At 55.0% G+C, this 23,925-nt stretch overlaps 2 protein-coding genes across 12 annotated transcripts; one reads left to right on the forward strand and one right to left on the reverse strand.

The window, feature by feature from the left end:
- The first annotated feature begins 4,407 nt into the window (after window positions 1–4,407).
- Window positions 4,408–17,622, forward strand: CARMIL2 (capping protein regulator and myosin 1 linker 2). Of its 6 annotated transcripts, none has more exons than XM_043898813.1 (40): window positions 4,408–4,509; window positions 4,889–5,612; window positions 5,840–5,966; window positions 6,064–6,114; window positions 6,360–6,422; window positions 6,542–6,666; window positions 6,798–6,889; window positions 7,091–7,161; window positions 7,279–7,352; window positions 7,479–7,554; window positions 7,642–7,730; window positions 7,853–7,947; window positions 8,028–8,114; window positions 8,202–8,314; window positions 8,448–8,525; window positions 8,647–8,723; window positions 8,811–8,915; window positions 9,088–9,157; window positions 9,292–9,373; window positions 9,465–9,561; window positions 9,643–9,700; window positions 9,805–9,977; window positions 10,156–10,318; window positions 10,396–10,497; window positions 11,672–11,800; window positions 11,883–11,996; window positions 12,179–12,339; window positions 12,420–12,507; window positions 12,738–12,887; window positions 12,983–13,049; window positions 13,529–13,758; window positions 14,641–14,741; window positions 14,825–15,185; window positions 15,272–15,394; window positions 16,233–16,269; window positions 16,423–16,494; window positions 16,599–16,820; window positions 16,967–17,047; window positions 17,310–17,387; window positions 17,472–17,622. In XM_043898813.1, exons 5-40 carry the CDS (start codon window positions 6,396–6,398, stop codon window positions 17,570–17,572), a joined length of 3,969 nt encoding a protein of 1,322 aa, XP_043754748.1. In that variant the 5' UTR covers window positions 4,408–4,509; window positions 4,889–5,612; window positions 5,840–5,966; window positions 6,064–6,114; window positions 6,360–6,395; the 3' UTR covers window positions 17,573–17,622. The 6 variants fall into 6 exon arrangements, with proteins under 6 accessions (XP_043754748.1, XP_043754743.1, XP_043754745.1 ...); XM_043898808.1 differs by having other exon boundaries at window positions 5,854–5,966; XM_043898810.1 differs by having other exon boundaries at window positions 5,854–5,966; window positions 8,853–8,915.
- On the reverse strand, window positions 16,401–23,890 carry ACD (ACD shelterin complex subunit and telomerase recruitment factor). Of its 6 annotated transcripts, none has more exons than XM_043898824.1 (12): window positions 23,290–23,890; window positions 23,054–23,190; window positions 22,816–22,909; window positions 22,653–22,729; window positions 19,312–19,356; window positions 19,166–19,200; window positions 18,930–18,985; window positions 18,754–18,850; window positions 18,587–18,673; window positions 18,071–18,408; window positions 17,848–17,939; window positions 16,401–17,767 (listed from the first exon to the last, which is right to left on the reverse strand). In XM_043898824.1, exons 1-12 carry the CDS (start codon window positions 23,386–23,388, stop codon window positions 17,689–17,691), a joined length of 1,236 nt encoding a protein of 411 aa, XP_043754759.1. In that variant the 5' UTR covers window positions 23,389–23,890; the 3' UTR covers window positions 16,401–17,688. The 6 variants fall into 6 exon arrangements, with proteins under 6 accessions (XP_043754759.1, XP_043754757.1, XP_043754763.1 ...); XM_043898822.1 differs by having other exon boundaries at window positions 18,930–19,081; window positions 23,290–23,888; XM_043898828.1 differs by having other exon boundaries at window positions 18,930–19,081; window positions 23,079–23,190; window positions 23,290–23,555.
- Between the last annotated feature and the right edge of the window lie 35 nt (window positions 23,891–23,925).

Consider the following 23,925-nt stretch of genomic DNA (forward strand, 5'->3'; position numbering starts at 1 on the left):
TATGATGGCCATTTTGACTGTTAAGAAGTGGTACCTCACTGTAGTTTTGATTTGCATTTCTTTAATAGTGATGTTGAATATCTCATCATGTGCATATTGGCCATCTGTGTTTCTTTGGAGAAATGCCTGTTTAAGTCTTCTGCCCATTTTTGGACTAGATTGTTTAATTTTTCATTGTTGTATGAACTCTTCATATATTTTGGAGATTAAGCCCTTGTTGGTTGCATTATTTGCAAATATTTTTCCCATTCCATACATTGTCTCTTAGATTTTTTATGGTTTTCTTTCCTATGCAAAAGCTCATAAGTTTGATAAGGTCACATTTGTTTAGTTTTGTTTTTATTTCTGTTGCTTTGGGAGACTGACTTAAAACATTGGTACAATTTATGACAGAGAATGTTTTGTCTGTGTTTTCTAGGAATTTTATGGTGTCTTGTTCTGTTGAAATCTTTAAGCTGTTTGAGTTTATTTTTGTGTATGGTGAGAGGGTGTGTTCTAACTTCATTGATTTACATGCAGCTGTCCAACTCCCCACTTGCTGTAGAGACTTTTTCTCATTGCATATTCTTGCCTCCTTTGTCAAAAATTAATTGTAGGTGTGGGTTTATTTCTGGGCTGTCTGCTCTGTTCCATTGATCCATGTGTCTGTTTTTGTGCCAGGTTTGATTACTGTAGCTTATAGTACTGTCTGAAGTCTAGGAGGGTTATGCCTCCTGCTTTGTTTTTCTTTAGGACTGCTTTGGCAATTCTGGGTCTTTTACGGTTCCATATGAATTTTAGGATTCTGTGTCCTAGTTCTATGAAAAATGTCATGGGTAATTTGATAGGGGTCGCATTAAAACTGTAGATTGCTTTGGGTGGTATGGACATTTTCACACCATTAATTTTTCCAATCCAAGAGCAGGGGATATCTTTCTATTTCTTTGAATTATCTGCAGTTTTATTTATTAATGTTTTATAGTTCTCATCATATTTAAGTCTTTCACTTCCTTGGTGAAGTTTATTCCGAAGTGTGTTGTTTTTCAGTTCAGTTCAGTCGCTCATCAGTGTCCAACTCTTTGCAACCCCATGAACTGCAGCACGCCAGACCTCCCTGTCCATCACCAACTCCCAGAGTCCACCCAAACCCATGTCCACTGAGTCAGTAATGCCATCCAACCATCTCATCCTCTGTTGTCCCCTTCTCCTCCTGCCTTCAATGTTTCCCAGTATCAGGGTCTTTTCCAGTGAGTCAGCTCTTCCCATCAGGTGGCCAAAGTATTGGAGTTTCAGATTCAACGTCAGTCCTTCCAATGAACACCCAGGACTGATCACTTTTAGGATGGACTGGTTGGATCTCCTTGCAGTCCAACGGACTCTCAAGAGTCTTCTCCAACACCACAGTTCAAAAGCATCAATTCCGCTCTCAGCTTTCTTTATAGTCCAACTCACATCCATACATGACCACTGGAAAAACCACAGCCTTGACTAAACGGACCTTTGTTGGCAAAGTAATGTCTCTGCTTTTTAATATGCTGTCTAGGTTGGTCATAACTTTCCTTCCAAGGAGTAAGCGTCTTTTAATTTCATGGCTGCAGTCACCATCTGCAGTGATTTTGGAGCCCAGAAAAATAGCCACTGTGTCCACTGTTCCCTGTCTATTTGCCATGAAGTGATGAGACCGGATGCTATGATCTTAGTTTTCTGAATGTTGAGCTTTAAGCTAACTTTGTCACTCTCCTTTCACTTTCATCAAGAGACTCTTTAGTTCTTCACTTTCTGGTATAAGGGTGGTGTCATCTGCATATCTGAGGTTATTGATATTTCTCCCAGCAGTCTTGATTCCAGCTTGTGCTTCATCCAGCCTAGCGTTTCTCATGATGTACTCTGCATATAAGTTAAATAAGTAGGGTGACAGTATACAGCCTTGACTTTAAGAGGTATTGATTTTTGTACATACCCTTTCTGATGTTTCATTGTTGGTGTAAAGAAATGCAGCCAATTTCCCTATGTAATCTTGTATCCTACTACCTTGCTGAATTCATTTATCAGTTCTAGTAGCTTTTGTATGGAGTCCTTAAGGTTTTCTATATATAGTATTATTTCATCTGCATATAATGATAATTTTACCTCTTCCTTCCAGTTTGGATGCGTTTTATTTTTCTTGTCTGGTTACCATGGCTGGCACTTCCAATGCTGTGTTGAATAGAAGAGGTGAAAGTGGGCATTGTTGTCTTATTCCAGGTTTTCATCGGAAGGCTTTCAGCTTTTCACCATTGAGTATTATATTGGCTGTGGGTTTGTCATAAATAGCTTTTATTATCTCAAGGTAATTATAGGGAGCTTTTCTTTTTTTGGCCACATCCCATGGCAAGAAGCACTTCCCTGACCAGGGATCGGAGCCATTATGTCCCTGCATGGGAAGCGTGGAGTCTTAACCGCAGGACCACTAAGGAAGTCCAGGGGGTTTTAACCAGAATTTGAACTTACCAGTTTTCAGTGAAAAGTAAGTAACAGAAGACTAGATGTGTGAAGTCTTTGGCTGGTTGGTAGTGTTCATGCAGTTGGAGCTCCCAGAAAAATTGGTATCATCCGGGACTGTGAACCAGGCAGTCAGCAACTTGGATTGAATGTTAGTGGCCTGAGGCTGTCAGGGCATTTGGTCTCTATCCCATGCATGGGCTAACCCCTACTGCCACCAGGGAGCAGAGTACCTGCTACCAGAGTTATTTCAGTGGGCAGGCAGCGTTTTAAAAAATTTTTAATTGGAGTATAATTGGTTTAGAGTGTTGTGTTAGTTTCTGCTATACAATGAAGTGAATCAGCTATATGTATATATATATGCCCTCCCTCTTGGACCTCCTTCCCACCTCACCTCCATCCCACCCACCTAGGTCACAGAGCACCGAGCTGAGCTTCTTGTGTTTTATAGCAGCTTCCCACTAGCTAGCTATTTTTATTAAATTTTTTTAATTATAGAGAATTCCCTGGTGGTCCAGTAGTTGGGACTCCATGTTTCCACTACAAGGAGCCCAAGTTCGATTCCTGGTCAGAATACTAAGATATTGCAAGCCATGTGGCGTGCCCCCCCCCCCAATAAATTTTTTTTAATAAAATAGAAAATCTCTTAATAGAACAGCAAACAGTTTATCTGTATTTTTAACATAGCTTTTCTATTATTGTATACATTCAAACTGTTTACAAGCAGATTGGTTTTGCTTGGGGAGGGGGCAAGAAAAATGACATTCTGATGCAGATAAGGCTGAAAGGGGATTCCCTCCCTACCCCCCTACCCCTCCTCACCATTGGCATATCCCCATGATACATCCTGTGTGACTCCATTGAATGTAAAACCTTCTCCCAGTACTCCACACCAGAGAACTTTTGACAGGAACCTTGTGGCACTTCTGGGAGCTGCAGCCTGGCCTCTTATCCTGTACTACTGGAACAGGCGGGGCTTATTCCTCATTATGAGCTTTTAGCATTTCTTGAGCGCCTACAGGGTGTCATGCTGTCTAGAACACACAGACGGTCTTAACAAATTGAAGGCTTCTCGCCCTCTTGAGTCACTCACTCGTGGAAGCTGAGTCCCATGTGTTCACTAGGCCTCTGATAGCAGTTACATTTGTTCATCACTGCCACTGTGACAGCAGGCAGTTATGGAGATGTGTGGCTAGCCTAGCACTCCTGTCCTAATCTCCAGGCTGATCCTGGTTTCCTCCTCCACAGCCCTCTGCTTGTTCCCATAGCACTCACTAGACAAGGGCTGATGCTAGCAGTGTGGCTGTTGGTCTTGAGAATCCCGCCACCTGGGAGCAGCTCGAAGCCTTTGGCATTTATTCCCTCTTGTATTTCTCATTCGAATCATTCTGGACAGAAAAATCCCAGGGAGGGAGGTTTTCTGTCCTTCTGTTCTGGAGTCTTAGGTTTGTCACAGTAAGACTTGGCAACTGTGAGTATTCAATGAGTTCCAGATACATTGTGAGCACTTCTCTTAATAATTAATCTTTACACTCCAAGGTAAATTCCAGCTTAGAAAACAGGAACTGGAAGCCCTAAACAGAAAGATGACGTGATTTACTCAGTGTCAAACAGCTGTTAAGTGGAGTCAGGACTTGAATTCAGGCAGCGTACCTTCAGAACTTTCATTCCTGACCACTTGGCCATACTGTGTGTGAGCTCAGGCCCTAGAAGCAGTTGATGGGTTCTGTGGTCTTCCAAGAGTCTTAACTTGAACTCTCTCTGCTCAGATTGGGAGGCAGCAGAGCAGGACTTCCTCTTGCCTCTGTTGGCAGGAACTTAGCTCCCTGTCCAACTGAGCCCATCCCTGTGGCCCCTGGGCTGCCACACCTGAGCCTGTTGCTTTAAGGGAGGTGGCTTCCTGCAAAGTTTTTTACGATTCAATCTCTACTTTCCACTTTGTCCTAGTCGTTGGTGGTCCTCAGCAAAGGGAGATGAGATTTGGGCTGGGGGAGATGCTGCTGATGGTCAGATGACTGAAAAATGCTCTCACTGTCTCCAGGCCTCAAGGTGAGGAGGGGTAGCAGGAGGTGGGAAGAAACCAAGGGCCTGCGCAGTGTCTCTCACCTCTCAGGTTATTTCACCCCATCGGGCTGAGCAATGGGCAGGGCAGAGGGTTGTTTCTCTTCTCATAGAGTTTAATTAGATTGTAATGGAAGAAAAAGGTTAAATCCCCTCCTGTGAACTCTCCAAAATCTAGGTCCCTGGTCTTCTATAGGGTATCATGCATCCCCATGACCTGAGGGCCACCTAGTCCTGCAGACAGTAGCTTTCCTCTCTGCTTGTGGTTCCCCCTCCCAAGCTCTCTCCAGCTCAGGGAGAAGGCAGACATGGGAGGACCCCCACATCCATCGCCTTTGCTCATGAGTCACTCCACTCCTCCCTGCAGTGGCACCTTCTGGCCCCAACCCACCTTGAACCTGATGAAAGCAAAGGACCTCTGCCGCAGAGATGGGCATCTGGGCCCATCTGGTGTTTTTCCCACCCTTTCAACAGTTCGTGTCTCTCCGACGTGGTGAGGGACTCCAGATTAGGAGCAACAGATAGGGTCCTCAAGGTTAGGAGGAATCCAATGGTCCTTTCTGAACAGACGCCCAGACGCCCTATGTATCCTGTCTGCGGTCCACCTCCCTCGCTGGGCTGTGGAGGGGACGGGCCGAGGCGGTCGGCAGATTCCCCGAGCGGGCAGCGCCCCCTGGTGCTCGCAGAAGGGACTGTAGCAGGGTGGAAGTAGGGGTCTAGGAACAGAGAGGCACGCGACGTGCGAGACCCTCCCGGGCACACCTCTCCCTTCCCTCCTCAGATCTACCTTTACAGAGTAGCGACGGCGCGGGCGGGCAGCTGGCATCTGCCCACCTCCTTCGTACCCGCCCTGCATCTCCCGGCCCGCGAAGGCCGGGCGGGGAGGAGCCGGGCCGGGGGCGGCCCGGCAGGAAGCGGTGCGTACCTTCCGCTGCAGGAGGAGCAGGTGGCTGCTATGCGGCCGGGCCCCCAGGCTTCCTGTGCTCGCCCGCCGCTGCTACCGTTTCTCGTCTGAGTTCCTTGGGCCAGCTCCGGCCGCCGGGCCGGCCGCATGGCCCAGACCCCCGACGGCATATCCTGCGAGCTGCGAGGTAAGCGCCGCTCCTCTCCTACGTGGCTGGGAGGAAGCCGTGCGGCCCCGGAACCAGTGGCCCACCCAGAGTCCCAGGGCACCCTGCAAGCGGTTCCCTCTGGTCCTCAGGAGGGCTTGGCGGCCCAGATCCACTCCACTCCTTCCTCGCTGGCCCCGTAGATGAGCCCAGGCCCCCTAGCCCTGTACAGACCACAGACCGTGGGCACGAATTGACCTCCATGGCAGGACCCATCTCCCAGCAGGCTGCCCTTCCACAGGCGAGATCACCAAGTTCCTGTGGCCCAAGGAGGCAGAACTGCTGCTGAAAACCTGGCTGCCAGAGCGGGAGGGTGCCGAGCAAGGTCATGTCCTGGTATGGCTGGGGCAGAGCCTGCCTGGGAGGGTCACTGGGGCCCAGGCAGAAGGAGCCTCTTGCCCTGCCCAAGGTGTGAGACACTCTCTCCCCTCAGGCGCTGCTCCGATGGAGAGCCTACCTGCTCCACACCTGCCTCCCTCTGAGGGTGAGTCCCAGCGGCCCGGCCACCGCCCCCTTGCCCTCCAGCAGCTTTCCTGAGGAGGGTTGCATCTGCGGTGTCCATCCCGTCCTTGTGGACTCCGCCCTTCCAGTAGCACTGGGCTGCCATCGTCATCAGGCAGGACTGGAGTCCAGGCAGGTCTGGCTCTGAGATCCAGGCTGCACAAAGGACTGGGCTCCCAACAGGGTGGGGATTGCGCTTTGGTCGGAGCTCACCCTGGCACTCCATAGGTGGACTGCACATTCAGCTACCTGGAGGTCCAGGCCATGGTGCTGCAGGAGACACCCCCTCAGGTGAGACCCCTAGTACCCCACCAGGGCCTGTAGTCTGGTCTTGTCCTCCATTCCCCAGCCCCCACAAGGAGCCCATCCCTCACCCTGGAACCCATCCCTCACCCCACCCCCACCCCCAGGTCACCTTTGAGCTGGAGTCCCTGCCTGAACTGGTCCTGGAGTTTACTGGTGTGGCTGCCCTGGAACAGCTGGCCCAGCACGTCGCTGCTGCCATCAGGAAGGTCTTCCCTCGCTCAACCCTTGGGTGAGGCCCAGCAGCTGACAGGGCTGGCAGGGAAGGGGGGCAGCGAGGGGTGCCCTGGATGTCGCTGTGGGGGGCCTCACTCCCAGGGCCTAGAAGTTCCTTGCCCCCTTCTCCTTCATCCCCCTCCTCAGGAAACTCTTCCGGAGGCCCACACCCCCCTCCATGCTGGCTCGGCTGGAGAAAAGCAGCTCCTCAGAAGCCACCTCACCCAGCAGCCCCTGTGGTAAGGGCCAAGGCGGGGGCCACGCAGGGCTTCCAGCTGACCCCCCCCCCTCCTGCATGACCCCTGGATGTGAAGGGCTCAACAAACTGAACAGAGCCACTCAGCCACTACCCAGCCTGGGGCTGATTATTCTCCGTCTCTGACCTTTTGTCTCTCTCTTGCCCCAATTCCTGCCCCATCACACCCTTGGCACCAACCCAGGGGGCTTCTCGGAGACATACGAGGCCCTGTGTGACTACAATGGCTTCCCCTTCCGAGAGGAGATTCAGTGGGTGAGAGGAGGGCCCTCTCTGGGGGCTCTGGAGACATCCAATTCCCCTGGTGCTTTAAGAAGTCCCCACTACCTCTTGTGGTCCCAAGCAAGTTGGAGGTACTTTCTTCCCACCCAGGATGTGGACACCATCTACCATCGTCAGGGCTGCCGCCATTTCAGCCTAGGAGACTTCAGCCATCTGGGAAGTCGGTGAGTGTCCCACTAGGGCTGTGAGGAGAGGAAGATTGCATGAGCCACATTCCTGGCCTTAGCTTCTGTAACCTAGGATCTGGCTGGGGGATCCTGAGCTCTGCTCCTGCCCCTTCTTCCGCTCAGGGACCTGGCCTTGAGTGTGGCTGCCCTGTCCTACAACCTCTGGTTCCGGTGCCTCTCCTGCGTGGACATGAAGCTGGTGAGAAGCATAGGGGAGGGCGGGGAGGGGGGGTTGGGGGGCCAGTGGGCAGCCCGCTGAGCTCTCTACCCCCACTCTGGTTCTCAGAGCCTTGAGGTCTCAGAACAGATTCTGCACATGATGAATCAGTCATCCCACCTGGAGGAGCTGGTGCTGGAGACCTGTGGCCTGAGGGGGTAGGGGGGACAGGGCTTGGGGAGGGGAATCTGGGGGTTTGGGTTGGAGAGACTAGTGACCTGGGGAGGAGCGGGGAATCCAGGCTCAAAGCTTCACACCTAGGGTGTGGTCTGGTTCCCAGAGACTTTGTCCGACGACTGGCCCAGGCACTGGCGGGACATAGCAGCTCGGGACTGCGGGAGCTCAGCCTGGCCGGGAACCTGCTGGATGACCGAGGTACACCTGAGCCTGGGGAAGCCCTGGGGGCTGGTGCTGGAGGCCGTGAGACCCACACGGCTACTACCCTCATCCCGCAGGTGTGGCTGCCCTTAGCAGACACCTAGAGAAGCATCCTGGAGCCCTGAGGAGACTCAGCCTAGCGCAGACTGGGTTGACGCCGCGAGGTAGGCAGGCCTGAGGATGGTGTGGGGTGGTGGAGCTGGGAGGTGGGGTCTCCTGATGGTGAGCCCCCCCCACTCCTCCATCACCAGGAATGAGGGCTCTAGGCCGGGCACTGGCTTCCAATTCAGCCTTTGACTCTGCCCTGATCCACTTGGACCTTTCCGGGAACCCCGGGGCACTAGGGGCTTCGGAGGACCATGGGGTGAGTGACTGTCTTCAGGGAGGTGACTGGGGATGCCGCCGCAGGCAGTGAGGTGTCGCCGCAGGCAGTGAGGTGTCGGGAAGCTCTTGGTCGAGTGATCCTTGACTCCTTCCCATCTCCATCCTCCCGCCAGGGCCTCTATAGTTTCCTGAGCCGTCCTAACGTTCTGACGTTCCTGAATCTCGCAGGCACCGACACCGCCCTGGACACTGTGAGGGGGTGGTCAGTGGGGGGGTGATTTGTAGGGCTGGGCGGGCCTGTGGCCGAAGGGGCTATTGAAGTAGGGGACGCTCAGTCCTCCGGCCGGTGTAGCCCACACCCTCCTCTCGCAGCTCTTCGGGGCGCTGTCCCGCGGCGGCTGCTCCAGCCTGGCGCACCTCGACGCCTCAAGGAACGTCTTCTCCCGCACGTAAGGGGGCGGGGTGGGAGGGGCGGGACTCTTCCGGGCCCCGCCTCCCCGCGCCAGGACGCCCACTCAGCCCACTCCCCACCCCAGGAAGTCCCGGGCTGCGCCCGATGCCCTGCAACTCTTCCTCAGCCGCACCGGGACGCTTCGGTACCTGGGCCTGGCGGGCTGCAAACTGCCACCCGACGCACTCAGGTCAGTGTCCCATGCCCTCGCCTGTCGGCCAACACCCAGGCTTCGCCTCGCCACCTCACCCTGCTCTTATCACACCCTTGACCTCCCGGGCATCCTTCCTTCTTGATGTTTGCGCTCTGCTCTGGGGACCCTTCTCCCAGCTTCCGCTACCCCCTGTGACACCCTCTCCCAGGGCGCTTCTGGAAGGCCTGGCGCTCAACACGCACCTGAATGACCTACACCTGGACCTTAGCACGTGTGAGGTGAGCAAACCACCCGAGCGGCGGGACTTGCCCTTGGGGCTTGGGCTGCGAGGTGGGAGCGCTGGGCCGTTGGGCTCCTGATCCTCCCTACCTGTGGCCTGTTGGCCTGAGCACGCTCCACTTCCCACCTTCAGCTGCGCTCGGCGGGTGCTCAGGTGATACAAGACTTAGTGTGTGATGCTGGTGCAGTGAGCTCCCTGGATCTGGCAGATAATGGTGAGGCCGCCCAGAAACCCATCCTCCCACCACCCACCAAATTCCCACCCCCCGCAGCTTCGCCTTGTGTGTGACCCGAGCCACCCCCCAGGCTTTGGCTCAGACATGGTGACTCTGGTGCTGGCCATCGGGAGGAGTCGGTCCCTGCGACACGTGGCGCTTGGAAGGAACTTCAACGTCCGGTGCAAGTGAGCCCGCATCCCCCTCCTGGGCCTCCCAACTGCACCTCACCACCCGGGTCTTCTGCCAACTGCTGCCCCCGCCCACAGGGAGACCCTGGACGATGTCCTGCACCGGATTGTTCAGCTCATGCAGGATGACGACTGTGTGAGTTCACGGGACCACGTGGGATCCTCAGGCAATGGACCCTGAGACTCGTCCTCCTTGCTGGCCCCTGACTCCAACTGCAAATGGCTTTCTCTTAACCCCAGCCCCTGCAGTCTCTGTCCGTGGCTGAGTCACGGCTGAAGCTGGGCGCCGGCGTCCTGCTCCGGGCCCTGGGCACCAATCCTAACCTGACAGCCCTGGATATCAGCGGCAACGCCATGGGGGATACGGGTGCCAAGATGCTGGCCAAGGCGCTTCGGGTCAACACGAGGCTCCGGTGGGCGGGGTCACAGGGGTGGGACCAACGGGGGAAGAGGGCGTGTATGGAGGGCCTTACTGGGGTAGGGCTGAATGAAGCAGAGCAGGTGGAGCTCAGGGGTGCTAATGCAAAGGCCAAGTGGGGTTGGGAGGGCCTTGCAGGGCTTCGCCCCCGACTAAAGCCCAGCCCGGCCCAGGTCTGTGGTCTGGGACCGAAACCACACATCTGCTCTGGGCCTGCTGGACGTGGCACAGGCCCTGGAACAGAACCGCAGCCTGAAGGCCATGCCTCTGCCTCTGAACGATGTGGCCCAGGCTCAACGCAGCCGTCCTGAACTGACAGCACGGGCCGTGCATCAGGTGGGGCTTCCCTCTCTCCCTGCCTGGCTCTGTGCCTTGGTCCTGCCCTACCATTTCTCAGTCTCTCTCATGCCCAGATCCAAGCCTGTCTCTTGAGGAACAATCGCACAGACCACACCTCTACCGACGGCGCCTCCCGCCCGAAGCCCCTGGGTCTGGGGTCAGACCCCTCCGAGCAGGTCAGAGTTCCCCCACTCAGCCTTGAGCACCAACAGACTGTAGGGAGTGGGGAGGGTGGTGGCCACTAAGAGACCCCATGAGTCTGAGGGCAGCCAGCATGCATGAATCCTGCTGTCCCAGACAAGTCCTTCTCCTTGATCTGCAGTGGAGCTGATAGCTCTTGAAATAGCTCCCTCAGATAACACTACTAGCTGCCTTTTGAAAGCATTTTTTTTTTTTATTTAAAAAAAGCTGGGCGTGGGGAGGCTACTGCACACAGCTGATTTGCGAGATATTATTTCTCCAACTAAGGAATGAACGCAGGCCCCTGCAGTGAAAGCATGGAGTCTTAACCATTGGACCACAGGAAATTCCCTTAAATCATTTAAATAGCCTCCCTAGTTAAAGACAGGAGGTATTTTAAATCCTCAATCAGTTCTCCCCATCCCCAACTATAGCCCCACCTGTGAATTCCCATTCACAGGGCCTTCCCTCTCTGTTGTTGCCCAACCCAATGACCCTTTTTCTGGCTTCATCTCCCTCCACTTCTTTGCTTGGTGAGATGTTCCCCATACACCTGTTCCCAAATCCCACTTCTCTCCCAAGCTCCAGAGCCCAGGCATCTTGACAACCTCAGAGCTTCACATTCCACAAGTGATCTCGTCATTTCCCACAAAACGCTTCTACTCTGGAGCCCAGCCTCACTGGTGCCCACACGCACCCAAGTGCTTGGACAGAGCTTCAGTCCAGGTCTCTCTCGGCCACATTGCAGCCCCCATAGACCTTCTTGGTTCCGCATCTTGACCCATTCTCAAACATACCACTCCTTACTCCCACCCAACTATCCTTTGCTTCCCCCTTGTCTCTCTTCCACAGCTCCTCACTCGCATTTCTCTCCATCCCTCAATCTGTCCTCTAGGTGGATGATGAACAGATTGAGCTTCTAAAACACTGACATGACTAACCACTCTTTTCCTTCCTATTCTGGACATTTAGGAAGTATATATAAAGTCCCTGCAATGAATCAAAGGAGACACTGCTCTCCCTTCTTGAACAGATAAGGTTCCCAAGTGGCTGTCCTGATGGTGTCAGCTTCAGGACCTCACCCACCCTGCGGAGACCTTGGGAAGGGGGCAGTCAGGATTTGGGGACAGGGAAGGGACCAGGCTGCAGTTGAGCCCTCTTGCCCTCCAGGAAGTGAACGAACTGTGTCAGTCGGTGCAGGAGCACGTGGAGCTGCTGGGCTGTGGGGCTGGACCCCAGGGTGAAGCCGCTGTGCACCAGGCTGAGGATGCCATCCAAAACGCCAACTTCTCTCTCAGCGTGAGCACTCCCTCCCACTACGAGGACGCCTCCCTCTTAGTTAGGGGTCCACTTGCAACTCCTTTTCTTCCTTGGCCTCCAGATTCTCCCCATTCTCTATGAGGCTGGGAGTTCCCCGAGCCACCAGTGGCAGCTGCGGCAGAAGCTGGAAGGCCTCCTGGGACAGGTGGGAGAGGTGTGCCGCCGGGACATTCAGGTGAGATAGTGCCCTGGCCCCGGCCGCCCCTGCTCCCTGTATGCAGCCTTGACCCCCATCCAGAGGTGTGACTGTGGTGTCCCGAGTCTGTGGTGACCCCCAGCGTTCTTTGGGGTTTGGAGCCCCAAGCCAGTGAGGCTGGGCCCCGGCCACACGCTCACTGTGCTCTGACCTTCGACTAGGACTTCACTCAGGCCACACTGGACACAACAAGGAGCCTCTGTCCACAGACATTGCAGGGTCCCAGGTGGAGGGAGCAGCTAGAGGGGGTCCTCGGGGGCTCAAGGGGTCTCCCAGAGCTGCTCCCAGAGCACCTGCTGCAAGATGCCTTCACTCGGCTCAGGTAGGCTGGATTGGGCTGGGCAGGACTGGGCTAGACTGGATAAAGACAGCACACTAACCCCTGTCCTCTGTTGCCATCAGGGACATGCGCCTGTCAGTCACAGGGACCTTGGCAGAGAGCATTGTGGCTCAGGCTGTGGCAGGTCTGAGTGCAGCCCGGGATCGGCTGGTGAGCAGGAACTGTGGGCTTATACACACACACCTGGTCACTGCCTTGCAGGGGCTCTGTAATGTCTTGAGCAGGGATTATGTGCTTACACAGACTCACGGCCACTGCCTCACAGAGGTTCTGTAATGTCTTCTGGGGTCATGTAGCCCAATATTTCGGGGTTCTCTTAGCACTGATAGGACCTTGGCTGAGGCCCTGCCTCTCCGTCTTTGGGGTGCCTGGTATTGCAGGTGGAGAGTCTGGCTCAGCAGGCAACAGAGGCAGTGCCCCCTGTCGTACCGGCACTGGATGGAGACGAGTCCAGCCCCCTTGGGCCTGGGGAATTGGAAGGTCTTTTCTTTCCTGAGGAGAAAGAAAAGGAAGATGAAGAGGAGCAGAAAGTAGGTGGTCCCAGAACTCTGGGCCTAGAACCTTAGATCTTTCCATCTTATTCTGGGGTACGGACCCCAGGCTGAGTTTGTGCCCTCCTCACCAGGATGAAAGTCCTCCACAGAAATGGCCTGAATCCCTCCACTGTCTTCACGTGGACTCCTCCACTCACAGTAAGTCAGGGCCCCAGGGGAAGAATTTCTCAGGTTGGACTAAAGTTCCATTAGATAGACCTGGCCACCTGGACACAATATATTCATCTCTGCCCTGGGAACTCCTTGACCCTTGAGTGGGCCAGGCCAAGACCCCCGTGCAACTATAAAGTTGGGGTCAGTTAGCACAGGGTGGGACCTGAGAAGACCAGGGCCAGGACACAACCTCCTTTCGACTCCTTCCGTACTCCACCGCCCCCTCCCTTCCCAACCCGCGGGATGCGCATGCCTGGCGGCGTCGCGGGGCCGCGCGCCGCTCGGGGCCGCGCTCAGCACCACGGACAGCGGCGGCGGGGGAGGGGCGGGCAGGGGGGCGGGCGGCGTAGCCCAGCCCCTCCCCACGCCTTGGGCGGGTCCCCCGCCACCCTAGCGCCGACGCCGCCGCCGCCGCCACCTCCCCGGTCTTGGCGCTCGGTGCTCTTCTGGTGCGCTCCCCTCAGGTGCTGCTGAGGAGCCGGAGCCCGAGCTGGCGGCTCCGGGGGAAGATGCAGAGCCGCAGGCGGGGCCATCCGCTCGTGGCTCGCCGAGCCCCGCCGCCCCTGGGCCCCCGGCCGGCCCGTTGCCTCGCATGGACCTGCCACCCTCCGGGCAACCCCTGCGCCATCCGACCCGGACCCGACCACGGCCGCGGCGCCAGCACCACCATCGCCCGCCGCCGGGGGGCCCCCAGGTGAGCGCCCTCCCCCCACTCCAGAGCTTGTGGAATTGGGGGTCTCAAGCGGCCCGTTCGCTTTTACGGGTGATGGCGGGCAGGGAGGTGGGTGGTGGGGGCCCAAGACCACCTGGTCACGCGGCAGAGTTCTGGCGGCTTCCTGGCCACCCCCTACCTCAGGCCATGCTCGTGCGGGGTCACGAGTGTGTGGATTTCGTTGGGGGGAGCGCCTGGGGTAGGACTCTGCCTCGGGTTGGCCGCTGCACGGGTAGATGTGTGAGAGGGGGCATCTGTCTTACCCTCCCTCCCCCAGGGTTACTGAAAGATGCTGCCCCCCCACCTCCCGTGGGGACAGTCCTGCGTCTACCGCACGTCCAGCGCGGGTGTATGTGTGGGCTGGGTACTGGCGCGGGCCGTGGGCACAGGGCCGGAGGTGGGGAGGAGCCGGCTTGAGGCCCCCCAGAGGGTCTGACGCAGCAGCAGGCGCCGCTGAGCCGGCAGCAGGCCGAGTGGGGTGGGGGTGGAGGGTACTGCAGGGACTGTTTGGAGCAGAGAGGGTGGCAAGTGGGAACGTGCGACCCAGGGGACACTTGGGTTCTAGTCTGCTGGTGACCGGGTGGTTTGGGGTGTTTAGGATACTCAATGGGACGAGAATGGGTGTGAGCTGTGTACATCCAGGGCCAAGTACAGGTGAGGGGGGTACGTGAAACCAGCATCTCTGCCCAGCCGCTGGACAGTGGGGGAGCTCGTATCAGCAGCTCCAAAGGGTCACAGCAGCTCCAAAGGGTCACTGCAGCTCCCAGGTCCTGGAGTTGCCCAGAGCCTGCCGCGGGACAAGGAAGGTGGGGAGAAGTCACAATTGAACTCAGCCCTCAGCCTTAACCCTGTGGTGTCCCTCAGGTGCCCCCAGCCCTGCCGCAGGAAGGGAATGGGCTCAGTGCCCGCGTGGATGAGGGTGTGGAGGAATTCTTCTCCAAAAGGCTGATCCACCAGGATCGCCTGTGAGTAAGGGGCATTTGCAAGGGTGGGGGAGAGGGTGGGCTGCTCCATGGGCCTTCCCACTCACTGCTGGCTGTTCCCACAGCTGGGCCCCGGAGGAGGACCCGGCAGCCGAGGGGGGTACCACCCCTGTCCCCCGTACACTTCGCAAGAAGCTGGGCACACTCTTTGCCTTCAAGAAGCCTCGTTCAACACGTGGGTCACGACCTGATCTTGAGACCAGCCCTGGAGCAGCTCCCCGCTCTCGAAAAACCACACTCGGGGACTTGCTTCGGCCACCAGCCCGTCCTGGCCGTGGTGAGGAGCCTGCTGGGGCTGAGGGGGGCACCGGCAGCCCAGACCCAACCCGCAGGAGTCGCCCTCGATACACCCGTGAAAGCAAGGCCTACTCCCTGATACTGCTCCCTGCTGAGGAGGAGGAGACAGTGGGTGCCAGGCCCGACAAGGTGAGGCCTGGTGACCATGAGCGAGGGCTCCCCTGGAACGGTGGGGGCAGCGGGCTCTGTCACCAGTTGGGTGTCTCTGTCCCCAGCGGCGGCCCCTGGAGCGGGGAGACACAGAGCTGGCCCCATCCTTTGAGCAGCGAGTACAAGTGATGCTGCAGAGGATCGGCGTGAGCAGAAGCAGCGGGAGTGCCGAAGGCAAGAGGAAGCAAGTGAGTTGGCAAGGGATGCCGTGGGCAACGAGGCAGGTGACATGCGGCTGGCTTTATGTGGGTGATTTATGTGACCAGGAGACTCCTGACAGACAGGTCTGTCAGATTCACCCTTTCTTCCCTCTTGGTTTCCATTCTGACCCAGGCCACCAGTATCTATTCCTTGCAGTGGGGACAGTCCCATTCTCTGCAGATTTAACAGAAATCTGACTTTTCAAAGTCATCTTCATTTGAAACAGCAAATCCTCTAGGGGACTTGACTCCTAATCCTGCCTCAGGGCCCAACAGGGCCTCAGCCCTGGTCACTGCCTTCATCTCACCGCTCTCAACCCCTGTTGCATCTCAGGACTTTCACACAGGCTCCTCTGTCCCCCACTTCCAGCCTCTCACCACCATCCAAGGGCTACACAAGGTCCCTCCCTCTTCCTCCATCTGTTTCCCTTTGGGCCTTCCTTGACTCTACACCCTGCTAATGCCACCCTCTGACCACAGTTCCTAGCAAGAATCACCACCCTATGGACTATCCCTATAACTTTGCAGGAAAATTAAAAAACACATATGAAGTGAGACTCAGCTTGAAGTTAGAAACACTAAGTTATAGAAAGTGAATCACAGAACTGAGAAGTTACTTTATTTGTGTGTTTGTACTTGCATATACTTCTGTGTGTTAACTGTCCGCCACCACAGACTGAGCTCCAAGACCAGGACTGGGTCTGCCATGTTCTTGCCCAACCCATGGTGGCTGTTAGTGGCAGTTACAAGAACAAGAATAAATAAATAAAACAAGGCTAGCATGAGGGTGGGACAGGACTAAGCTTGACTTCCCTGTTTCCCACAGAGCAAAGATGGAGAGATCAAGAAGGCTGGCTCGGATGGTAAGTGGGACCATGGGCTGGAACAGTACATTTTGGGGGAGGAAGAGACAGTCCACAAGGGATTTGCTCTCCTGGGGGAGGAGGAGTAGAAGCCATGTTTTTTCTTCCCCTCACCAAGGTCTGGTGCCTAAGCCCCTGACCCTGCCATTGCAGGTGACATTATGGACAGTTCCACAGAGGCTCCTCCTATCTCGATCAAGTCCCGCACCCACTCTGTGTCTGCTGGTGAGTGAGAGCCACAGTGCTGGGGAGCATGTGGGGACAGATGAGCTGCAGGGGATTGGACCATTGCCTGACCCAGGTCTTGGCTGACACCCCTCTCCCCACAGACCCTTCATGCAGACCTGGGTCAGGGAGCCAAGGGCCCGAGTCTGCCACCTGGAAGACACTGGGGCAGCAGCTGAACGCCGAGCTCAGGAGCCGTGGTTGGGGCCGACAGGATGGTCCGGGCCCCCCGTCCCCATGTCCCAGCCCAAGCCCCCGAAGATCCAGCCCCTCCCCAGACAGCCTGGGCCTTCCAGAGGATCCCTGCTTAGGCTCCAGGAATGAAGGTAAGCAAATACCCCAGCTTCCACTCAATACTGGACTAGGGACTGGAGGAGTCCCCTCTGGGAACTCAGACCCTGAAGGTGGGAGGCAAGGGCTGGAGCAGGGGCGGCTGTCAGGCCCACATCCTGACCCCCCTGGCCTCCCCCAGATGGCCGGCTGAGGCCGCAGCCCCGCTTGGCAGGGCGACGAGCAGTGTCTGTGCATGAGGACCAGCTCCAGGCCCCTGCTGGTGAGGGGGGAACGCCTCCCCGTGGGCTGGAGTACAAAAGGAGATGGGGGGAGAGGGCTCCCTTCGTGGCTCTGGTCCTTGAAGGGCCACCAGTGTCCTGAGGGGTTGAGAAAATTGGAGCCAGAAGGCTAGGAGCCACCACTGCCGGGGGTGGGAGGGGAGGGGAAGGCGGAGGCTCCAAAGGCAAGTGTTGGGAGCGGGGACGGTGAGGACAGGCAGCCGGCCCTCAGCATCCCTCCCCAGGTCTGTCTGTATCCCACAGAACGGCCCCTGAGGCTACAGCGCTCCCCTGTCCTCAAGCGCAGGCCAAAGCTTGAGGCGCCTCCATCTCCAAGCATAGGTAAGGGGGGCCAGGGCCAGCTGGGAGGGCGGCAGGACTCCTTGGTTCAGTCCTAACCCTTCCTCTCTCCCTCTTTCTGTGCAGGATCTGGCCTTGAAGCCGAGCCTCTACCCCCCCAGTCTACAGAGCCCTCCAGCCCACCCTCCCCAGCCACAAACCAAAGAGGCGGCGGCCCCAACCCCTGACCTCTTCCTTTCTGCCGCATGAGATTATTTTATTAAAAAACTCGAAGGAAGCTGGTGTGGAGCTCTGTTTATCCACCCCCAGGCCTGGACCTGTGCACACATCCTCCCACGAGCCCTCACACCTGGGTCAGTTCAGAGTCTGGCTGTGGCTCCATCAGAAAGTGCAAGGCCCAGGCCACGAGCTGGGGAGGGAGCCTGAGAAGAGAACCGAGGCTTTAGGTCAGGGGGGACGGGGACAGGTAATGAAGACAGTAGGGGCAGCCCCAGGCACTCACCTGGCAGCCTGGACCTGGGCACACAGGGAGGGGCAAGGTGGCTTGTACTCATACTGGAAGGCAGAACCATCACGATGCCTCTCTGGGGGGTCCTGAAGGGGACATGGTGTCTGAAAAGGGGCCAAAAAGGCCGCTAACCTCATCCAAGGCTGCCCCAGCCCCCAGCCCAGCTCTACCCAAGGTCCACCCCCTTCTACCCTCCAGCTGTGGGGGCTGTGCTCACCCAGACACAGCTGGACTCCAGGGCTCCCTCGGTGGTTCTTGTCCTTGGAGAATGCTGCCAGGTCTTGGGGGGTAACCCAAGCTCTTTGAATTCCAGGCTAGGTTTCTGGGCCCTGCTTACATGGGCCTGGGGTACACTGGGGGCACGGCCAGGGCGTGACAGGCTTGGGGTGCAGCTCAGGAGTGGGGTGTTGGGTACATAGCTGGGATGTGGGGACCCGGGGGGCAGGGAGCTGCCCTTCTGCACTGGGTCTGGAGCAGCCAAGGGCAGAGGAGGCAGAAGGCTGACGCTGGCACTGTTCTCCTTTGACAGCAGCTGGCTGGGTAAGGCAGGGGTTCCTGAGGAGGAGAGGGACTCACCATGGGCACAGTCCCCTCAGCTCAGATCAGCTGAAGGACCTGTGAGCGGAGGCTTGCAGGGACTGTGTTCACCCCCGCCCAGCTGGGTACCCTTTCAGAGTCCAGGCACCTAACTGATTGACAGCAGCAAGAACATGGGGCCTGAGCATCACCTTACCTGAGGAACTGGGTGAAGAAGGAGGGGAGGAGATCAGACTCAGCGACAGGTCCTGCAGAGCCAGGTGTGATGGGGATCGCTCAGGGCCTGGGGGAGGGGGAGGCTTATCAGCACTGGGGGCACTGGGCAGGCAGTACCTCCCTCTTGACCTCTCCAGTCCTCCTCACCCTGTGCCCTCTGACTTGGGCCCAGAGAGCTCAGGATTTGCTGGTCATTCTCAGAGATGTGCAGCCGTAGGCTGGAGACAGTGTACACAGCTTCTCCCTGTGGGATGAGAACGTTCAGTCTGCACCCTCGCCCAACTTCCCAGGCCGACATTTCCCAAGAGAAGCCCCAGACTGACCGTGGTTCTGCAGCGAGAGGCAGCCCAGGGGGTGATGGGGGCTGCTGTGTCAGGACCTGCCAGCATCAGACAGCTCTCAGCCAGGCGCACTAATGCCTTCTGATGCTCCTGGTCCACCTCTACCTCATTCAGAAGCTGGGACAGTGAAAGACCTAGGGGCAGGGGGTCAGAGAATGGGCTGAAGCTCAGAGGAGGAGGGGAGGCCTTACTAAGGAAGCAGTGGGGTTGCCAGTTACCTGCATTGGAGGAGGTGGACTCTGAAAGGTGCTCCCTAGAGAAACAGAGGGGACAAGTCTGAGGAACAATCCTGAAGCCTACCTACACAGATCTGTCACCCCCTGACCGAACCACACCTCACCCAAGAAGCCAACCCCACACTCACTCCAAGCAGTCATAGAGCTTTTTCCGCACATCTGGGTCCTCGTTGCTGGAAAAGAGGAGTGGTAGGCAGTCACTGTTCTCCTTTATGAATCACAGCCTGGTCATGGTGAAAGGGCATAACTCTGTGAAGCTATGAGCCATGCTGTGAAGGGCCACCCAAGATAGATGGGTCACAGTGAAAACTTCTGACAAAATTTGGTCCACAGGAGGAAAAAACGGCAACCCACTCCAGTATTCTTGCCTGGAGAACCGCATGGACAGTATGAAAAGGCAAAAAGGTACGACACTGGAAGATGAGCCTCTCTTCCCCCACAAGGTTGGAAGGTGTCCAGCATGCTACTGGGGAAGACCAGAGAGCAATTACTAAAAGCTTCAAAAAGAAGAAAGTGACTGGGTCAAAGTGAAAACGATGTTCAGCTGTACCTGGTGATGAAAGTAAAGTCCAAAGCTGTCAAGAATACTACACAGGAACCTGGAACATTATGTCCATGAATCAAGGCGAAATGGATGTGGCCAAGTAGGAGATGGCAAGAGTGACATCAAATCTTAGGTAGGAATCAGTGAACTAAAATGGATGGGAATGGGCGAATTTAATTCAGACCATTATATCTACTACTGTGGGCAAGAATCCCATATAAGAAATGCAGTAGCCCTCATGGTCAACAAGAGAGTCTGAAATGCAGTACTTGAGTGCAATCTCAAAAATGACAGAATGATCTTGGTTCATTTCCAAAGCAAACCATTCAACATCACAGTCACTGATGCCGAAGAAGCTGAAGTTGACTGGTTCTATGAAGACCTACAAGACCTTCTGGAAGTAACACCAAAAAAAGATGACCTTTTCGTCACAGGCGACTGTAATGCAAAAGCAGGAAATCAAGAAATAACCAGAATAACAGGCAAGTTTGGCCTTAGGGTACAAAATGAAGCAGAGCAAAGGCTAACAGAGTTTTGTCAAGAGAACACACTGGTCATAGCAAACATCCTTTTCCAACAACTCAAGAGACAACTCTACACATGGACATCACCAGATGGTCAATACTGAAATCAGATTGTGTTCTTTGTAGCCAAAGATGGAGAAGCTCCATAGAGTTAGCAAAAATAAGACCTAGAGCTGACTGTGGCTCAGATCATGAGCTCCATATTACAAAATTCAGGCTTAAATTGAAGAAACTAGGGAAAACCACTAGGCCATTCAGGTATGACCCTAAATCAAATCCCTTATGCTTATACAGGAGAGGTAAAAAACTCAAGGGATTAGACTTAATAGAGTGCCTGAAGAACTATGGACAAAGGTTAGTAACATTGTATAGAAGGTAGTGACCAAAACTATCCCAAAGAAAAAAAATGCAAGAAGGCAAAGTGGTTGTCTGAGGAGGCCTTATAGATAGCTGAGGAAAGCAGAGAAGCAAAAGGCAAGAGAGAAAGGGAAAGCTATTTGCAAATGAATGCAGAGTTCTAGAGAACAGCAAGGAGAGGTAAAAAATAAAAAAAAAAGCCTTCTTAAGTGACCAATGCAAAGAAACAGAGGAAAAGAACAGAATGGGGAAGACTAGAGGTCTCTTGAAGAAAACTGGAGATTTCAAGGAAACATTTCATCTAAGGATGGGCAAGATAAAGGACAAGAACAGTAAGAACCTAACAGAAACAGAAGAAATTAAGAGGAGATGGCCAAGAACATACAGAAAAACTATACAAGAAAGGTCATAATTCTCCAATAACCATGATGCTGTGGTCACTCATCTAGAAATGAACATCCTGGAGTGTGAAGTCAAGTGGGCCTTAGGAAGCATTACTACAAACAAAACTAGTGGAGATGATGAATTCTAGCTGAACTATTTAAAATCCTAAATGATGATGCTGTTAAAGTGCTGCATTCAATATGTCAGCAAATTTAGAAAACTCAGCAGTGACCGTAGAACTGGAAAAGATCAGTTTTCATTTCAACCCCAAAGAAGGACAATGCCAAAAAATGTTCAAATTACTGGACAATTGCACTCATTTCACATGCTAGCAAGGTAATGCTCAAAAATCCTTCAAGTTAGGCTTCTGCAGTAGGTGAACCAAGAACTTCCAAATGTACAAGTTGAGTTTCAAAGAGGCAGAGGGAAAAAAAAAACAACAAAAAACAAAGAGGCAGAGGAACCGGAGATCAAGCTGCCAACACTGGATTATGGAGAAAGCAGGAGAGTTCCAGAAAAACATGTACTTCTGTTCATTGACTATGCTAAAGCCTTTGTGTGGATCACAACAAACTGGAAAATTCTTAAAAAGATGGAACTACCAGACCACCTTACCTATCTCCTTAGAAATCTGTATATAAGTCAAGAAGCAACAGTTAGAACTGGACATGAACAACTGGTTGGTTCGAAATTGGGAAAAGAGTACAACAATTGATATGCAGAGTACATCATGTGAAATGCCAGGCTGGGTGAATCACAGCTGGAATCAAGTTGGTTGGGAGAAAAATCAATAACCTCAGATATATAGATACCACTCTAATTGCAGAAAGTGAAGAGGAACTAAAGAGCTCGTGATGAGAGTGAAAGAGGAGGGTGAAAAAGCTGGCTTGAAACTCAATATTCAAAAATCTAAGATCATTAGCATTCAGTCCCATCACTTCCTGGCAAATAATAAGGGGAAAAGTGGAAGCAGTGCCAGTGTTTATCTTCTTCAGCTCCAAAATCACTGTAGACAGTGACTGCAGCCATGAAATTAAAAGGCACTTGTTCCTTGGAAGGAAAGCTATGATAAATCTAAACAGTGTATTAAAAAGCAAAAACATTACTTGCTGACAAATGTCCATATAGTCAAAGCTATGGTTTTTCCAGTAGTCTTGTATGGACATGAGAGCTGGACCATAAAGAAGGCTGAGTGCTGAAGAACTGATGCTTTGGAATTGAGGCGCTGGAGAAGACTCTCTTGGAATGCAAAGAAATCAAACCAGTCAATCCTAAGGGAAATAAACCCAAAGGACTGTTGCTGAAGCTGAAGCTCCAATACTAAGGCCACCTGATGCGAAGAGCTGACTCACTGGAAGAGACCCTGATGCTGGGTAACACTGAAGGCAGGAGAAGGGGGTAGCAGAGAATGCGATGATTAGATAGCATAACCAACTCAATGAACATGAATTTGAGCAAACTTCGAGAGATAGTGGAGGGCAGAGGAGCCTGTTATGCTGCTGTCCATAGGGTCACAGAGTTGGACACGACTTAGCAACTGAACAAAAACAACAGGAACTCAATGTTACTAAAGCCCCAAGCCCTCAAACCCACAAGGCCTATGGCAACGCCAGCCCGGCCCGGGTGAAGAGTACAGTTGGACAGTGGAGGCATCACTTACCAACCAGTCACCTGTTCCCGGGGTTGTTCCGTGGGCAGCAGAGCGAAGCTGTCCACCTGGAGGTAGAACTCCGCAGGCTGGAGGGGTGAGTTCAGGGACCGGGTCTCAGGAGTTTTCAGGAAATCAGGCCCAGTAATCCACCCAAGCCAGCTTCACCACTCACCGTGTCTCCCTCGGCGACCTGGACGCGGACCTTGCAGTCCCGCAGCAGCAGCATCCGGCCTTCTGTCCCTCTGAAGCCGAACTCCTTCTCCTCCCTGCGGCGAGCACAGTCCTCACTGCAGCGCTCGCCAGAACGCAGCCCTGCCCGCCTGGGACCCGCCCACCTCGGGCTCAGGGCTCAAGGCTCAAGCTCTCTCACCCGACTCCAAAGTTCCCAAGCTCCGCGGAGCCTCTCTCACCAGTCTGAGGCGTTCAGGGCCTCACCCGTCACTAGGCATCGGATACTGTGGGTCCCGTCGGATATAAGCAGCATAGCCTCCGTGTCGGGCGGCTCAGGGACACCGGACGGGCTCTGGGCCTTGGCCTCCAGCAGTACCTGAGGGCGGCGACCGGCGTCAAACCCACCGCCTTGGGGCCCCGCCCAGGTCTCAGGGCTCTGAGAAGGGTGTGTGCGTGGGGAGGGGGGGGGACTCACCTTGAGCAGCTGCCCCGCCCGAGGGCTTGAGAGTGCCTCTGACCCTAGAACCAGCTCTCGAATCCAGGGTCGCAGGACCAGGCCCCCAAAACGTGCCATTCCGCCGCTGTAGCCCGCAGAGAGCCTCTAGCCCGCGTTTTTCCCGTGCGACGCTGCCCCGCCTCGCCGCGAGAGGGGAAACGCCGGACGTCTGGGCGGGACCAGCGGTCGAGGCCCCGCCCAGGAGCGTGCCCGCGCGTGCGCACCAGCGCGTCTCGGTCCGGAACTTGGTTCAATTGGATTCCGTCCTATTTACGCTTACTCGAGCATCTCTCAAACTAGCGGCGCGGCGTTGGGGCCGTTCTTCAAGTCTCCTGTGGCGCTGGGCAGGAAGGAGCCAAGAACTGGCTCCGATGGAGAGGGAGAGCTCTGGGACCTGAGGCTGCAGACAAGCATGGTCCGAGCGAGTGGCTCAAAGCCACTTCAACGCCTGTGACCTCAAGGAGTTCAGCAAGTATTTGTTGTGACTCCACTTTCCTCATCTACAAAATGCGCAGTCTTGTTAGGCCAGTGGAAATAAAAGTACACAGTATTCAATAAACACAACTTCTCTCACTCTCCCCTCTGATTGGCCAAGCCCCTCCCCTAGACTCCGGA

This window comes from Cervus elaphus, chromosome 4 (assembly GCF_910594005.1).
Source record: "Cervus elaphus chromosome 4, mCerEla1.1, whole genome shotgun sequence".
NCBI classification, from domain to species: domain Eukaryota; kingdom Metazoa; phylum Chordata; class Mammalia; order Artiodactyla; family Cervidae; genus Cervus; species Cervus elaphus.

What these genes read in the sequence shown, in the direction of transcription:
- CARMIL2 (XM_043898808.1), top strand. Translation starts at nt 5,573, where the DNA reads ATGGCCCAGACCCCCGACGGCATATCCTGCGAGCTGCGAG. An exon ending in GGGCTTCGGAGGACCATGGG is followed by an intron (nt 8,315 to 8,447) that starts GTGAGTGACTGT and finishes TCCTCCCGCCAG; the next exon opens with GGCCTCTATAGTTTCCTGAG. An exon ending in GATGCCTTCACTCGGCTCAG is followed by an intron (nt 12,340 to 12,419) that starts GTAGGCTGGATT and finishes TGTTGCCATCAG; the next exon opens with GGACATGCGCCTGTCAGTCA.
- ACD (XM_043898822.1), bottom strand. Translation starts at nt 23,388, where the DNA reads ATGGCACGTTTTGGGGGCCTGGTCCTGCGACCCTGGATTCGAGAGCTG. An exon ending in AAGCTCTATGACTGCTTGGA is followed by an intron (nt 19,201 to 19,311) that starts GTGAGTGTGGGG and finishes CTGTTTCTCTAG; the next exon opens with GGAGCACCTTTCAGAGTCCA. An exon ending in GCCCAGGTCCAGGCTGCCAG is followed by an intron (nt 17,768 to 17,847) that starts GTGAGTGCCTGG and finishes TTCTCTTCTCAG; the next exon opens with GCTCCCTCCCCAGCTCGTGG.